Source organism: Saccopteryx bilineata, chromosome 5, assembly GCF_036850765.1.
Source record: "Saccopteryx bilineata isolate mSacBil1 chromosome 5, mSacBil1_pri_phased_curated, whole genome shotgun sequence".
Taxonomy (NCBI): domain Eukaryota; kingdom Metazoa; phylum Chordata; class Mammalia; order Chiroptera; family Emballonuridae; genus Saccopteryx; species Saccopteryx bilineata.
Genome location: NC_089494.1, coordinates 95,316,041 through 95,334,641, shown reverse-complemented (window position 1 = coordinate 95,334,641; position 18,601 = coordinate 95,316,041). Strand labels below are relative to the sequence as shown.

At 38.0% G+C, this 18,601-nt stretch overlaps 1 protein-coding gene across 16 annotated transcripts in view; it reads right to left on the bottom strand.

The window, feature by feature from the left end:
- GTDC1 (glycosyltransferase like domain containing 1) overlaps window positions 1-18,601 on the bottom strand; it is a 461,161-nt gene that overhangs the window by 217,567 nt on the left and 224,993 nt on the right. For all 16 annotated transcript variants that reach the window (XM_066279614.1, XM_066279615.1, XM_066279607.1 and 13 more), the window contains 2 exons: window positions 17,671-17,838; window positions 10,131-10,304 (listed from right to left, as the gene is read on the bottom strand). In XM_066279614.1, the coding sequence (XP_066135711.1) occupies window positions 10,131-10,304; window positions 17,671-17,838 (342 nt within the window). The remainder of the gene's footprint in view (window positions 1-10,130; window positions 10,305-17,670; window positions 17,839-18,601) is intronic.

Here is an 18,601-nt window from a genome sequence, read left to right as displayed (position 1 = left end):
TTCTCTCTATACAATGTGACTCTGCACTCATTCTAATCTTCCCCTTCTTTCCCCCTATAGCAAGAAATAATATGGTTATTTCTTGGTTGCTACATTATTTCATGCAAGTTATACGAGCTGATAGAATATAAGACGATCCCTAAAATTATGAATTTGTGATAAACTTTAGATCCTCAGGTGTTTTATAAAATAATTACAGTTTTTAGAATTTTGTTCCCCCTTACTTTTGAAGTTGGAGTCATACTGAATGTGAGCTTGTCAAAGAGCCTGTAAACAGAGAATTAAAATGCAACAATGAGAATATTCATAAAACCACTGACATTTCTTGAACCCTTATTAGGTTGTAGGCACTGATTTGTGATATACTTTAATAATTATCTCACTCTTCATAATAAACCTAAGAGGTAGTACTATTTCAGTTTTTGTTTTATAGATGCAAAACTAAAGCTCTGAGAGGTTAAAGGATTTGCCCTGGGCTGAACAGTGGTAGTCAGCGATATAAGCCAAACTAGAATCCACACACATCATATTGCTAACTCCCATCTCTTATTCAGCATTGCTCAAAATGGAATGACTTGAACAGGTGATCTAGCTTTTCTTTCTTTCTTTCTTTCTTTCTTTCTTTCTTTCTTTCTTTCTTTTTTTCTTTCTTTCTTTCTTTTCTTTCTTTCTTTCTTTCTTTTTCTTTCTTCCTTTTCTTTTCTTTTCTTTTCTTTTTTTTAGAGAGAGGCAGGAACATCAAGTTGTCCCTTTATGTGACCGGACAGGGGAATCAAACCGGCAACCTCCGCGCTCCAGGACAATGCTCCAACTGACTGAGCTACCCAGCCAGGCTAATTTTTTTTAATTGATTGCTTTTTAGAGAGATAGAGAGTGGGGTGGGGGTGGGGGAAGAACCGTTCATTTGTTGTTCTACTCAGTCAGGCATTCATTGGTTGCTCCCCCCATGTGCCCGGATCGGGGATCAAACCAATAACCTTAAAGTTTCAGGACCATGCTCTTAACTAACTGAGCTAACTAGCCATGGCCAAACAAGTGATTTTTAGAATGATAACAAAGCTTAATCCTTTAAATATCAAAACAGTTTACTTAAAATCTTTCTAACCTGCATGGTTATATAGTCTTCATACAATGAACTGAGAATATAACATGATTTGTTCTTGCCCTGATGACTCTACACTGATAATCTGTCACTGTGCTATGGGAAACTCGGTGATGGCCTCTGAGCCTGAGGAAGGGAGGGGAGCCTAAGTGGACCTTTTACTGAATTGTCCTCAACTCTGGTTTGAGTTTGTCAAATGACACTCATACCCATTGTGTAGAAAGCCTTCTTCTGACTGTTGGGTTGCTGATATAGTCCTTTGCTGAGTATGTTCTCTGATTTTAAGTTATTTCTCTACCTTGTGATTTGTGGCCTTTGCTTCCTATCTCCTAAATTTCTTAGGACAGAACTACAAGGACCTAAAAAAAAAGGTATACAGAATATCTGATGCAAAATCATGCCAAATGATCTCTATACTTAAAGAGAACAGGGGTAAATCATCCTATGATAAAAGGATAGTCTTTGTTGTTGCTGGGGAATTCAGAGCACTTTTTGGTGCTTTGCTTGTTATTGCATAAGCAGAAAGGAGCAGACATCCAGCTGCTATAATTAGGCATTACTATGGACAATAATTTCATTAAAAACAAATTTTGAGTAAGCAAGAATTTGTTCTATGTAACTAAAGACAAAGAAAATGATATTATACAGATGCTGAACTCAAAAGTCTCTTCCTTTAACCAGGATAGTAACAGCAAAATGGTTACAATATAATGCAGCAAGAAAGATTTGCATTAGATATAAAGGCAATTCCATCACAATGACTGGTGTTCAACACTGGAATGATTTATCAAAAGATATTTTTTAGTACAATGAATCTCTAAAAAAAATTTAATGACACTTAAAGGAAACATATTTTTGCACTCATTTTGAAGAGTCAAAATTATTACTAGCAAATATGGGTATGTTTAAATTTGTATAAGCAAGGCAAAGCTTTTCTTCTTCAACTTCAGGCCTAGAATAATATTCAAGAAAGTGAGACCCACTTTATTATTTCCTAGAACACAAGCAGTATTTATACTAATAAGTCGAACACTAATACAGTCTCAAAATATCTGAGAAATACAACTACATGTGATAAGAAGATTAGGGTGTTTTCCTTCAAGGCCCCCCCTAAAAGCAGAACTTAACTGTAAAAAACAAAAAGTTCCAGTGGGGAGCCATGGGGCTGCCTTCTGTCCCACCAACCCACAATTTCTCAAATTACAGAGCTGCTGTTGTTTTCTGACACATCTGCTTTGCAATGTAAAATACTGTTCTCTTTATAAGAATTCTTCAAAAAGCCCTCAGGCCCCCACATCTTTGTTTGCACAGCCAGAGAGTTTTCATTTAAAGTTTTCACACTGTTTTTTAAATTCTACATTTTTGTTTCTAAAATAGTTAGGCAAGTCCATAAACCACTGTTTTGGCTTTACATTTTAGCTACATGGAAAAGGTAGAGAGAATCGTGCAGAGAAACGCTTATGAGTTCAATAAATGGATGACTCATAATGACCCATCGTGTTTCCTTCCTTCCTTCATTGTCAAAAAACGAAAGAAGGAGGGAAGCAGAAAAAAATTGTTTTTAAATACATTTCCTATTTTTGGGATGCATAATCTACTACGAAAGGAGGAAATTCACAGGTTAAACTAAACCCACTCCTGTTTACTCTGTGGCACCTCGGATGATCCAGTATCACGGGAAACAGGAAATAGAGACGGAAATATCACAGCAACAGATGAGGTTCTTACCTACTGATCACAGCAAGGTTGAGCCTTGACATTCTCCATGGTAACTAAGGGGGACGTGAAACCCAGATAAACCACATAATTCTCCATTTAAAGTACAGGTGCTTCAATCTACTCCAAGTCCAAACTTCAACTCCTAAGGATACAGCACCCACTCACCCTTTCAAAACAAAATAAATAAATGTATAATTTTTTAAGGTCTCCACTGGAAACACATATATTTGATCCCTTTTCATAAATTATGGATAAATATAACAAAAAAATGAAAACTTTTTCATAATACAGTGGGACTGAGAAGACAGATAAGTGACAAAAGATACACATACGGAGCCCTGACAGCGGAGCATTTCTCTCTCATCACCTTTTACACACCTGAATGTTATTTGAAGCAGACGATCCCCATTGTAGAAACTCCCTAATTGTGCCACTGTGATGGACCTGACAGAATTCTTTTGGGAGACATGATCTTCTTCAAGGAGAGGGCAATCCACTGTATTTCTACATTATTATGTGGTCCAACGTGTTGGAAGTGCAGATAACCTAGTAATATGGAAATCACAGCTACTTCCTCAGTACCAAACCTGTAGGTGCTGTGCGCACGCAGTCTGCTCCACCCTTAACACCAAACGTGCTGGATCCGCACTGGCCTGTAGGGCAGGTGTCATTCTAGAAAATCGCTTGTAAGAGGGGAATTTGGGTAAATAAGAGATAACTAGCACTAGGGGGAAAAATGGTCATCTTATACATAGAATAACAGTCTGATCCTACAGCTGTTTCTTTGAAGCAGTTTTCTTATTCTGCTTGTTTAGGTCCTTTTTTAATGTTACTATCAGAATTCTTTCTTAAAATTTCTCATTCCTCTTCAGGTAGCCTCTTTTTCAAAATTTCAACTTTTTAACAATCAGCTATGTAAAACCCAAGTCCTTTCATTCATACATTATGCCGACAGGTCCCCTTTACTCGATGCTCCTGTTGATTATCTTCCATAAGGTCACTTGTTCTTGATTGGCCACTGTCAAGTACCAGGGACCAGAAGACCAGAACTTCTCCTGTGGAATAGGCAGTATAGACAGGCTGCTAAGAATCTGGGTTCTAAAATAGGATAAAAAGTATTTGATTTCTAACTCTACCTTTACTTTCTGTATGACTGTAGTCACAAAGTTACTTACATTCTCTATGGCTGAGTCTTCAACTACAAATGAAAAAATATCTTTTAGAATTGTTGGAAGAAGAAAATGCTAATACATGTATAAAATATTTAGCACCATGCAGGACTAAAATAAGAGTCAGTAAGGTTCGCTGTTATGGTTAGCTCTCCCTTAAAGATAATATTGTCAGAAAGCAAGTTGCCAATTCCTTGGATGTTCTGATTTCCTAAGACTGAGACTCCCACAAAGGTCTGGATATATAATATCCCATAATTCTACTAGCCCTTGCCTTTACGACAATTCAATAATCTAGAGGAGGTTGCAGGATTGCTTCCTTTTTCCTCTTCATCACATACCCACCAGCACCAGGGAGTTTTGTGCGAAATACGCCTCTTTGAAATGCACAGTAAAATTCCCTTAATTTTCAATCTAATCTATATCTTTCAACACAGAATAGTTTTCCTTTGTAATATATCTCAGTTATTAATCTCATCCTACCAAGTTTTGAGAACTTACCTATCTTCTGATAACCTACAGGCTGAATATTTGCATTCTTTCAAAATTCATTTGTTGCGATACTAACACTCAATATTGTACTATTAGGAGGTAGGGCCTTTGGGAGGTGAATAGGTCATGAGGGCGGAGCCCTCAGGAATGGGAATACAGCACAGCCCTTACATAAAAGAGACCCCAGGGAGCTCCCCTGCTCCTTCCATCACGTGAGAACACAGCGAAAAGAAGCCATCTCTAAACCAGGAAGTAAACCTTCACCAGAAACCAAAGTGTGCCAGAGCCTTGATTCGGGACTTCTTAGACTCCAGAACTATGAGAAATGGATGTTTGTTGTTTATTGGCCACCCCGTATAGGGCATTTTGTTACAGCAGCCCAAACAGGTTATGATACAGTATTAATATGGCAAAATCTGTTTGGTTGACCACCGATCATCTGACCAGTATGATGTATCCAGTACCAAAGAAGCTAGTGGATACATACCAGTAGTAAAGAAAAGTTTGGTCCATAAAATGGTTCCAGTCAGAAAGACCTGAAAGAGTTAGGTCATTGAAATGTCCCTTAGTTGCCTATGCTTACACATACTACAAGTGCATGACAAAGGGTCCAGATGTTTATTATCTCCCATTAGCTAAATATGGCTCGTGTACACCCTACGGTAGGGAATAATGCTTACCTCCATTTAGTATCATTTGTAATTTCTGCCAAGAGTTGCTATGCATTTCCTTACATGTCTTAAACAGAATTTACTGGCTACCAATCATTCTCTCAATAAAATCGCAGTCATCCTTCTGATGTACGAGCTGCACACCACGGAAATTGTCTCGAGTGGGTTCCTCTATGTGCAGAGTTGCTGCCCTGCCATAGAGCGGCTCCAGGCTGCTGTGCTTTCTCACTTCTCATATATTTTTTTAATAGTTTAGCTCTCTCCTCCCTTGTTGTCAAGCTGCCAGTCAGCTGTCACTTTTTACTGCTGTCAGGGAGCCTGCCTTTATCGCACCCCCAATTTGATGCTGCTAATCTGCTGTCAGCTGAAAAATCAGACAATCAAGACCTCTGAAATTGCATTTACAAAAAGTGGTGTGCTGAGCACTGGATGGAGATTTTGAGATATGAGTTCCAGTTCCTGCTCTGTCTTTATCTAGCTGTGTGATTACCAGGAGAAACTGCACCGCTCTGGGCCTTGGGGCCTTCATCCATCAAATGAGGAGCAGTGTGTATATGTGTGTGTGTTTGTGTGTATGTGTGTCAAAGAGAAAGAAAGAGAGAGAGAGTCAGAAAGAGAAAAAGTATCATCTAGACTTGAATTCTAAGTTTCCCTGGCTATCAAAAAGAACATACAGAACTCTTCCGTGAGTTAACAGAATGCAGGGTAGGGTACCACTGACACTTTAATTGAAAAATTCAAGGGTACACTTTAGTCATCACTTTATTTAACCTCCCTCCTCTGATTTTACTATTGGCCATCTCCTTAAAACACTCCCCTTTGTTCCACAAGATAATTCTCTCACTGCTGACCTCCTGACCCCTTGACCTTTTTTTCTTATTTCAATCCTCAGCTCCTCCTCTACCAACCCCTTACCTATTACGAATGCCAAAGGCTAGTTTAATTTAAAGGGGAAGATAATGATAAGAAACCAGTAACACATCTGAGAAGTACCCAGTCCGTGGAATTTTATTACAGCAGCCTAAATAGGCTAAGATACAGTATTCATATGGCAAAATCTGTTTGGTTGACCACTGATCATCTGACAGGCATGATGTATCCAGTACCAAAGACTGGCTATGTTTCCTAGAAGCTGGGACTGTGTCCTAGAAGCCAAATAAAGAATGTATCACGGTGTGTGAACTGCTGCTGCTATGTTAAGTAAAATGAGGACTGAGAACTGACCACAGGATGCAGAGACACAGAAGGCATGGGTGACCTCGGCAAAAACAGTTTCTGGGAAGGAGCTCTAAGACAGAACAGTAGGAATGAAATTAGAGACAACAAATATAATCCACTCTTTCAAGGAGTTCTGCTCCTAAGAGAAAGAAAGCAATGAGACAGTAGCAGAAGGGAGAAGTGGAGTCAAGAAAGAATTTTTAAAAAAGATGTAAAGCTAATAGTATTTTTTGTATGCTAATAGGGACGATCCAGAAGAAAGAAAAACTAATGGTACAGAATAGAGAAGAAAAACCTGCTGGATCAATGGTCCTTAGGGATGGGAGAAGACAGGCTCTGGCAAAGAAGTGGAGAGAAGCAAGGGCCTTAGACAGAAGCAAGGGTCACCCACAGTAACTGCTGTGAAGATGGAGGCTGTGCACCCAGAAACACTAAACTGTAGACATGGTGGTGGCAGAGGACAGAAATTCTCACCTGATTGCTTCTACTTTCTGTCATGATCAGAGGATGAAGATAGAAGATTTAGTATTGGAAGTTTCCAAGGAAAAGAAAATGAATGACTCGGTACTTCAAGGAGAGTGAATGTGGTATGTCTGCTAGACAGATCAAAGGTTCCATCCGAATTTAGGAGTCATCAATTTAGAGTCGGCTAATAAGTATGGCTGGGTGTCTTCTCCTAATCAAATATGAAGGAAAAAGTACAAAGGAGAATATAAGCATGACAGTAAATTTCACAATAGAATATGGAAATTAGGTTGGAGAAAGAAGGAGGAAAGTTAGGGCAAGAGAACAATGAAAGTAATGAGTGGATGGCAGGTTCTGGTAAGGTCAAAAGACTGAGTGAGAGTGATGAAGAGAATAATCTCCTTCTTTACATTAGGCTGCTCCTTGAGCAGAGTACTTCTCTCTCTCTTTTTTAGTGTTCATTAATAAAGGGAGAAGCCTGTCCTTTATATTTAGGTGGCCATAAATGTGCTAGGTTATAAAACAATGAAGTGGGGTGGTAATAAGATAAACTCATCTTTATTGGCAGTCTATTATGAGCCAGGTACTGTGCTAGGCATTCAGCATACACTAATCACTTAGTCACTATATCATACCTATGCGGAGATCAGGGGAAAATGATTAAACCTGTGAAGAACCTAAGTTCAGGGTCATTACACTTACATAGGTCACAGCACTAGTAAGGAGGTCAAGACTCAAATACAGGTGTGTGCGACTACAGTGTTTAAGGAATTTCCCATCCCAAAATGTTTAATGCATAGAATGAAACATTTCCAAGTGAACAGACTTTCTTTATACTATTGTTCTGATTTTTGAGAATGAAGCAGTGAGGGGTGAGGAGGGCATTAGGTAGCAGCAGGTGCCACAAATATACTGGATTCCTATTTGACAGACATGCTCTGAGTTATAACAGTTATCAATGTTATACAGCCTCATATATTTTGCTAAAATTATGGCTCTTCCCCCACTCTGATTAATATCCATTATTATATATTATTATAGCACATCATATTAATAATTTAATTGTATCTTCTGCTTTGTTTTTACTTAAATCCATTTTTTCCATGACCAAATAATATTTGTATAGGGAGAAAGATATAAGTATGCAAAACTTGTGTTTTTTTTTCTAAATCACCTTGGTTATTTTACTTTTGGAATTACTAAATATTTTTCAACATCTCAACAAAATAATACTCTTTTAAGACTGCAGGCATTAGAATGATTGTCATTCAAGCAAATAATCACTTACATACAGTATATGAGTTTGGGTTGGATAAAGCGAATTACCATTTGAAAATAATTCAAATAACACTCTGGGCTAAGACCTTGCTTATGAATGTTATCTTGGCCACAATATTTTTTAACCTTCTTCCATTTAGCTAGATGTATTTATGGTAATACAGTCCAAATTAATAAACTATTCAATTGCCACAGGTATATTAAACATACGATGATGGAGAAATACATCATATGTAAATGAATTTAAAACAGTATTTACTTGGAATTCTGTAGCAGCAATAATTAAGATATGCTATAACCACCTATTCAGCTTAAAGATGTATATTTTGACTATATATTATATGAAAAACTTAAAAACATCAAAAATAAGATTCATATTTTAAAAATATGATTTAAAGTATAAGCTGTGTTCAAGATAACCATGCATCTAAAGTATAATGTGTGTGTGTGTGTGTGTGTGTGTGTATATATATATATATAAATTTATTTTTTTTTTAGAGAGGAGAGAGACAGAGAGAGAGAGACAGAGAGAGAGAAGGGGGGAGGAGCTGGAAGCATCAACTCCCATATGTGCCTTGACCAGGCAAGCCCAGGGTTTCGAACCGGTGACCTCAGCATTTCCAGGTCAACGCTTTATCCACTGCATCAGCACAGGTCAGGCATGTCTATATATTTTTAAAAGTTGAAATTGTATAATCATACATAAGAAAATTATATTTATACAAATACATATTATATATGTACATAGATGTACATAACTGAAAATCTATTGTTGTCTTAACTTCATTTAGCTTGATAGTATTCAAAACTGTTAATAAATCATTAAATGTTTTTGACAAATAACCTATACTGACAGGAAGCTTGTACAGTAACAGAAAATTGAATCAAAATTCATAGGGTCTAAACTTTAATGTAGTCTGTAACAACAACCAGCTGTATGAGTGAAAGACCATCTCTGCTTCTCTGGGTTTGTTTTCTGAACTCAATAAAGTAAGGATTGGGTAAGGGGTAATAGTTTAAGTTTTATAACTCACTCACTTTTAACTAGCAAAATATTCAAATAAACCAGTTTTAGGTGTGTAGTTGAGTACAACTGTTTGCACAGCAAAATCAGGGCAAACCTTCTAAGTCAATAACACAGAATAATGCTGACCTCCTGCACAGCTTGTACGGACATGAAGTTATTTCCTGCTTTCACTTCAAGGATGGGGAAGAGACAGCTGTCCCTGAACTCTTTTTTAAGGACATAGTCAGTGACAAAACAGTACCACATCCAGCTAGTATGAATCCCTCTGAAATAAACTTACCATTCACAAGGGAGAAATACTTTTGGTGGTAAGAACAATTTTGCTAGGTTTAATCAAAAGTAAAAAGGATTCTAAAAGTTTCCTTTGAGCCACATCATCCATTACTAATTCAGGGTGGGCCCAGCAACAAGGGTAATAAAAAATATCCTTAGTAACTGAGAAAGAGAAATGGCAGTTAAGTGCATTGATGACCCAACATAGAATACTCAACTTTTTATTAAGATAATATAAATATATAATAAAAAATGGAAGAAGGAAAAAAGAAGAAGAAAATAGCATAGAAAATGAAAGGAACACAAATAGTGCAACTTAACACAGATTTACTTAGAACATTTACTATTATACACATGAACCAACTGGGCAAAAGCTGAATGCAAAAGACTGAGGAATAGGTTTGACAATGACTTCTTTAACAAAACAATAACTAAAGAACCAAAACAGTAAGTGTTAAAAGCCAAAATAACTTGCTTTGGCGAAAAAACAAATAGAAAAAAAAGGAAGAACTCAGTATCAGGACTAAATATTTAGTGATTGGTTGGGCAAATTATTGTTTAAAATCTTTGCAAATCACAGCACAATGAAATAGAACTCGATTCTCTAATTAACAACGCTTATGCTGAGAAGTTAAAATTGGCAAGAAGAACGCCAATTTCTATACATTTGAGGAATATTTTAACACAACATTGAAAACAGAGTCAAACATACTGACCTGCTTACATCAGGAAACCTGATGGGAAAGTAAATAACTTGGCACTTGGGTCTGATGATGCTTTCCAGATCCTTGGGTCTGTGATCAGGAATCAGCTTCATGAATTTTCCAATAGAAGTGAGAAATGACTCCATATTAAAAACCGAGTTGAATACCACCACATCAGCCACCAAGCTATAAAAGGATTTTAAATACAAATGATGAGCCCACATTGTTGTTATATTTCTACAAGGCTAAGACCTTGGGTTTGTAAAAAAACTCTGCACTTCCATTAGTAGTTATCAAAATGCCAGATAAGTTAGTGTTATTTGCTTTATATCATGGGAAGTTAGATGGTTAGCATCAGGAAGGGAAGGCAGTAGAGGAATTAAATGATTTAATACAATCCTATGAGGCTTCAAACCCAAGTATATTTATCCATTATGTCAGTAAGTTGCTATGTTGTCAGCAACAATAATTACCCTGGAACCGCTTCCTTGGTGGCCCAACCACCCATGTTGGGTTTCTGTGTTGGTGATGTCTGTTGTTTTACGCCATGCTACTGAGAACAGAGTGTTTGCTATATTTTTCACTACCTTCAAGGAGACTAACTCAGGTAAAAGCTATCTCATACTAGAACATACCTCCAAAATACGTCAAGTCTGTTCCTTGTTTTAACCCTTGCTTCAAAAAACAGTTGCTGTTTTTTAAAGTTCTGGGCCTATACAGGAGGGTTTATACAGGGTCTGCACAAATAACTTATTTCACTATGATATTTGGAATAGTCAGAGAAGTGGAAGAAATTGGTAGAACTGATTACATAAAGAAATACATTATAAAGAACCACAGCACTATGAACTTCCAGAATTAAACAAAGTAAGTATAATATTGGCCATTGCTTTAGATGAAAAGACTGTGCTCCTTCTCATAATATTTTTTTTAACAAAAACAATCTGAATACACAGTTACAAGGCAATGTGATAACAAAGTTTATGTGTTACTAATATATGAGCAGTTTTCAGAACTGCCTATAACGTTTTCTTGGAAATCAATGAACACAAATGATAACCATGCGTGAGGGCTGGATAAAATGTAAATACAGGCCTCACAGCTTGGTTGGTTAGAGTTTAATCTCAAACTACAGAGGTTGCTGGTTCGATCCCCAGCCAGAGCACATACAAAACAGATCAATGTTCCTGTCTCTGTCTCTTTCCTTTCCTCTCTCTCTAAAATTAATAGGAAAAAAAATTTTTTAAACCCAAACAAACTGTAAATATAGGGTGGGGTAAAGAGAGCATTACAATCGCGAGCATGCAAAACATAGTTTATGTTCTTGTATCATCACTTATTGTTGTATTATTTTTCATACGAACTATAATCCTACTTTTGCCTGACCCTTTACATATAAATATGTAGTAGATTCCTTTTATGAGTCAAAAACTGATTTAATAAATCATTGTTTTGATTTTTTGTTGCTGTTTTTATTGTTTATTTTATTTTTAAAAACTTTCTTTTTAGAGAGAGAGAGGGACAGACAGGAAGGGAGAGAGATGAGAAGAAGCACCAACTCATAACTGTGGCACCTTAGTTGTTCACTGATTACTTTCTCATATGTGCCTTAACGGGGGGGAAGGTGAGAGGCTTAAGCAGAGGGAGTGACTCTTTGCTCAAGCTAGGACCTTGGACTAAAGCCAGCGACCTTGGGATTCAAGCCAGCAACCTTTGGGCTCAAGCCAGCAACTACGGGGTCATGTCTATGATTCCATGCTCAAGCCAACAACCCCATGCTCATACTGGTGAGCCCATGCTCAATCCAGAAACCTCGGGGTTTCAAACCTGGCTCCTCAGCATCCCAGGCCAATTCTCTATCCAATGCACCACTGCCTTGTCAGACTCATTGTTTTGATTTTTTAAAACGGCTCTCTTTGCTTTAAAAGCCAGCAATTTTCAACCACTCTGCTATGGCAGGCATACTGTTGTGCCACAAGAATTTTAAAACATGTGATACCTGACTATTTAAACAGGGGCACTGACCATTGACCTTGTTTGCCTTAGACTGTCAAACAAAAAACTGAAAACAGCAAACACAATAGCCAGTCGGTATGAATAATCAAAATTACAGTGGCACCTTGAGATACGACTTTAATTCGCTCTGTAATCGAGGTCGTAAGTTAGTCAACTCGTATATCAAACAAATTTCTCCCATTTAAAATAACTGAAATAGATTTAATCTGTTCCAGCCCTGTAAACATCCCCAAACCATCCTAAATTATGAAAAAAGTCATGTTTTTAATTAAGAAATACACATGTATACTTTACCAGTGCATATCAAAATATATGAAATAAAATAAAAAAGTGTTATTTAGTACTGTATTCTTACCTTGGGGACAGACGAGTGCGGCTAACGGAGGTGAATGGTGGAGGAGGAGGGAGGGAGGAAGGGATGCAGGCACTGTAGACACATAAACTAAAATGGCACTCTCTTAACACTGAATATAAACTAAAACTGCGTTTTCCTTACTTTAAACAAAACTAAAACTGCACTTTCTTTACTTAAAATGAAATCACAAAAACTTAATTATAAAAAAATGCAATATGCAATTTCTTACCTTTAAACTTAACCTAAGTTTAACATTACATATTTTTCATTTAATCATCACCTGTTTTTGCCTTTTTGGCTGTACTTTCGGCACTTTCATTTGCAGGAATTTTGAACAAAAATTTATCTAAAGCGGTTTGCTTTTGCCTGCCTTTTAAAACGTTACAGAATTGTGACAAACAAGTGTCATTAAAAAGTGCTGAAGTGGCCCTGGCCAGTTGGCTCAGTGGTAGAGTGTCGGCCTGGCGTGCAGAAGTCCCCGGTTCGATTCCCGGCCAGGGCACACAGGAGAAGTGCCCATCTGCTTCTCCACCCCTCCCCCTCTCCTTCCTCTCTGCCTCTCTGTCTCTCTCTTCCTCTCCCGCAGCAAGGCTCCATTGGAGCAAAGATGGCCTGGGCGCTGGGGATGGCTCCTTGGCCTCTGCCCCAGGCACTGGAGTAGCTCTGGTCGCAACAGAGCGACGCCCCGGAGGGGCAGAGCATTGCCCCCTGGTGGGCGTGATGGGTGGATCCCGGTCGGGCGCATGCGGGAGTCTGTCTGACTGTCTCTCCCCGTTTCCAACTTCAGAAAAATACAAAAAAAAAAAAAAAAGTGCTGAAGCACGACCAGTTGAAACTTTTCCTGGGTGTTTCTTTTCAATGAAACTTGAAAGCTTCTCCCACATTGCCAGCATGTCTTTAATTTCACTTGTAGAAATCACTTCCTCTGACTCTACCTTCTCCTCACTACTAATCTCTTGCAGAAGCTTTGTATGTTGCACCATCTGTAGCTCCTTCAACTCCTCAGTTGAGAGTTCCTTCTCATGTTCCTCAACGAGCTTGTTTATGTCACCGTCATCTACCTCCAGACCCATGGACTTTCCGAGGGACACAATCTTCTCCAACACTTCTACCTCGGTCTCGGTCTCTGGTTTGAATCCTTCGAAGTCCTTGTCTGCAACATCAGGCCGTAACTTTTCCCAGGCCGAGTTCAAGGTTCTTCTTGTAACCTCTTGCCATGCCAAGCCAATAATGTGTAAACATATCACAATGTTGTAGTGATCTTTCCAAAACTCTCGAAGGGTTAGAATTGTATTCTCAGTCACCTCAAAGCAGCGGTGGAACAAGTGCTTTGTGTAAAGCTTTTTAAAGTTGGAAATGACCTGCTGATCCATAGGTTGCAAGATTGAAATCGTGTTGGGTGGGAGGTAGAGGACTGTCATGAATTTGAACTCATCGAGAATGTTATCTTCAAGACCAGGTGGGTGGGCTGGAGCATTTTCAAGGATTAGTAATGCTTTCATAGGGAGTTTATTTTCTTGAAGATATTTCTTCACTGCAGGAACAAAGACGAGATTTATCCATTCAGTAAAAAACTGCCGCGTAACCCATGCCCTAGCATTGGCATGCCATATAACCTGCAGTTTTTCTCTAAGAATCTTGTGAGTCTTAAAGGCTCAAGGATTTTCGGAATGATACACTCACAGTGGCTTTACTTTACAGTCACCACTAGCATTTGCACACAATGCAAGAGTCAGACTGTCCTTCATGGGTTTATGGCCTGGCAGCTTCTTCTCCTCTGCGGTGATGAAAGTCCTCTGGGGCACTTTTTTCCAAAACAATCCTGTTTCGTCACAGTTGAACACTTGTTGGGGAATGTAGCCTTCCTTTGTGATAAGCACAGCAAAACGTGCGATGTATTCCTCAGCTGCCTTAACATCAGCACTCGCAGCTTCACCATGCCTCACCACCGAGTGGATGCCAGATCTCTTCTGGAAATTTTCAAACCAGCCGTGACTTGCCTTAAACATATCTTCTGCTGCCTCTTTTGAGGTTGATGGTTCTTTCTTCTTCAACTCACCATAAATAATGTGTTTTCACATATTACAGTCTCTGTCACTGAATTTCCTGCCAGCTCTTTCTCTTTCACCCACACCAGCAGAAGCTTCTCCATTTCTTCATGATTATTTGTCCTTAATTGGGACAGAATTGTAGTTCCTTTTGCTGGATTTGCACTTTTGATGGCATCCTTTTGTTTAAGGATGGTACAAATTGTAGATGTATTGCGGTCGTACAGCCTTGCCAGTTCAATCACTCATACACCACGCTCACGGTTTTCTATTATTTCTTGCTTTACTTCTATCGACATCATTCTCTTCTTCTCACCACTGTCCTTTACACTCACTTTCTTCAGCCCCATGATAGCACACAAAAAAAGTTATTAAAAAAATGCAAAATTGATGCAAGAATGAGTACAGCAAACCAGATTCAACTTGATTCTGCGGGAAACACGTGAGAAAGAACGAGATGCTGGTGTTGTGCTGCCGATACTGAACCCATGCGCCAATGCGCCAACTAGTGGCAGCTTCCCAAACTACGAGTGGTATCTCGGAATTTCGCTCGGATCTCGAACAAAAATACGGACCGAGTTGCAACTCATATCTTAAAAAATTCGTATGTTGGTCTGCTCATATCTCAAGGTACCACTGTATACCTTTTTCTTTTTGTCAGATCAGCAAAAATAAATAAATTTTTTGGTATGCTGTAGAATTTTAGTAACTAGTTTACGAATGCCATGAGACAAACAGGTTGCTAATCACTGCTTTAAGCAATGATTCAGTGTCCCCATGTCTCTGGATCTCAATAAAATGACTATAAAAGATTTGCTAAGAAGAGATACAAGATCCAATGGAAAATAAGGTTTTATTTCACATTAAAATTGATAAATCAAGAAAACTGAAAGAAGACTTGTAAGTCCATAGACTGCAACACACAAATGCATAAGCAGAGCTTATAGAACATACCACAGCAAATCCTCAGTTTAGTTTAATTCACATTTACTGAGGCAGCTAAAGTTCCTATTAGTACACAGAGGAATGAAAAACCAACAACAAGAATGCTGACATGCCGCCCCATGCCCTCCTCCACAAAACTGCTTTTCCATACAAGTATTTTTTTTTTTTTAGTTGTGACCTAGTGCCAATTTGGGGGTAGGGGTGATTACAACATGGATAATACAAAAGAATGTCACAGAACTGCTGACACGACACCGAGCGATAAGAAAGCCAATATAATAATATACCGAAAGCTGAAGGATGTTTACAGCTAGTCTGTTTTCACCATATGTCACATATTGTAATAGCGACCCACAGGTCATAATATATAGTTACAACACGTGTTCATAAGTCAGGGCGTTAGTGAAACCTCTATTTAAGGTGAGTGCTTATGTCAGTCATCTCTGAAGTCCTTAACTGCCACACGGTCAAGAAAGAAATCTGCCAGTGCCAACAAAAGCACAAGTCAGCAAGAAAACTAAAGAAACATTTGAGGAAGCAGGAGTCATACTTTTCAAAGAGAATCTCAACAGGACTGCCTTCTGACACTTTTATTTTTCCTCTGGACAACTGTGAACCATTCTTTTCTCATTAACAAGCCAACCAATGATCAAGTCTACTTCTTTCTCTTACCCTCTTGGAAAGAGCAATGCTGAAAAAACACATATGAGGTTTTTTAGTCTCATCCCCTATGAGGAAAAACAATCTTTTATGAAAGAGAGAGATGAGGGGCAGTAAGCTAAATTTTTTTTAAATAACTGCATGCAACCCAACGACTTAACATTCTTAAAAATCAGCCTATGCTAAATTAAAGATCCAAGACAGTTTACAGAAATACCCTGTTTTCACACATTTCCTCCCTGATATGAGTGAGTGTAACTTCCATTAACTTTAAAGCCACCCATAAAGGGAAAAATAGGCTTAATTTTTTTCTCCCAGTTATTTCTCAAGGGTAATAAACACACACTGTTCTGAGGAGAAGAATGATGCTAATTCAAGAAATCAAAAGAATATTACAAATGTTTTCCATATTGATAAAGCACAAAATGATTCTTATTTTTGCTTTTAAAATGTATTTCTCTTCTCTGTTTCAATATAAAATAAAGTATTTTCATTTTATTATGAAATTTTAAAATGGTTGTTTTTTTTACGAGACATTTGATGCGAAGCAGTTCCACTCTGTTCTGATAGTACCGCTACTTCACAATGGGAGCAGCCTGTAAAAATGATTGCAGGAAAACATGTACAAAATGCTCAAAACACAGCAGCACTACCATATAGCTGCTTTCCTATGTCAACTAAACAACAGAATACACCAGCAAGAGTCGGCAGTCTCTTTAAACACATAACCAATCGTAACTGCTAATAACTATGAAAAAGGTAAGAAGTACCCAATCACGACCAAACTTACTCCATTTGATGGCCGTGGTTTTGTGAATAGGCTCCAACAGCAAAGCTGTTTCAGAGCTGTTATTAAGTTTTTTCATTAACTAAGCTTCAGGAGATACACTTTGTTGAAGTTAACAATAAAAAAAGACCATCACCTTTGAAATGTCATGGTATTTTAAGGCTGTGCAGTTTCAGAAGACTCAATGAGGGGAAAAAAAATACCAACTACCTAAAGATTCATTCTCCATAGTTTTCCTCTTACAAACAATAAATAAATAATAAAAATAAGAACCCAAACCTCTTGCTTCATTATGCCTTTTTTTTTTTATTATTCTTTGAAAATTTCTATTTTGATTTTAGCTGGATTCACTGAAGGTGGTTGGCACATAAGAGCAGACTGACTGCCCTTTTCTAAAAGGGACCGTTAAACAACAGACAATAGACGGTAGAATCGAGGGGTGAAGAAGGTCCCTGTGAACCCTTGGATTCTATTTTGAATGTTGCAGAAAAGAGATAATTAATTCAACATATAATTAGATTGTTATGTATATGTATTTTATAAAAGGATTAGCTGTGATCTTATACATATACTGCAAAGGCACAAGTAATTACTACCATGGAAAGTGTTTAAACATTTGCACCTACCATAAAGTCTTTTAAAATAAGTGTACAATAGGTCTCCAGATTTAAACGCTAACCAACCATCTACAAAGAAAAAGGTAGCAAAGGACTTGCATATAATGATACAGTCGATACCTACCATGAGAGAATTTGGTTGTATCCATATTGAAAATCCCTCTCCTGACATTTCTTGACAGGATATACCAATTGGTTCTCGTGGAAGTAGAGAATCTTTTTCAACTTCCCGAGGTCAGGCCGAAGGGCAGCCAGTTCAGTCAGGTTAAGCACGGAGCTTGCAAAGAGGATTCTGGGAAACAAGGAAATCAGGGTTTACTGTCCCGAGCATGCTCGAAGGGGGTCATCCTCTGCCCTGCTTTCCTCTCCCCTCATCCTACTCCCAGAAAAGTATGTTCCCTATAGGGACACATCAGTAGTTAAGAATTAATACCATGTAGCAGCATTCTAAGTTTTGATCTCCCAGAACACAGCTGCTAAGAACTATAAAAGCTCTGAATCTCATTGGTCTTCTCAGCTCAGTTACTGAGAGATGCAAAACAAAACAAAACAAAAAAAAGGCTGGATGGATTTTATTGAAAAAGGCAAGAAAAGCTCTATCTGAAGGACAAATGGGACAAAGATAAGGCTGACTGGGGAATACTTTGCTTGCCAGTTTTATTACACTTTACTTCTTTATGCAACCAACTACTGGAATTCAATATACAAGCAGGAATGGCACATGCTCATGTTATGACATAAACCCTTTTGATTTATGCAATAGATTTATCTGGTATGGCCTTTTTCATTTGGCATGTTTTCTTACCATGCCTTCCCCTGCCTTTTTTAACTATTCTGCAATATTTCTGGGATTTTTTCTAATTTTTTTTTCTTCTCCTGGCCAGCAAATGGCACCAGATATATAATCTGTAAAACTCTTTATATAAAATGTAAATATTTAAAAAGTGAAACAATGCTGACTCCTTTTCTTTGGGGAGGGGGAGAAAACTGAAAGCTTACCTAGCCATGTTTATAAATGAAAGTGCCTAATAACTGATTTATTCCACAAACATTTA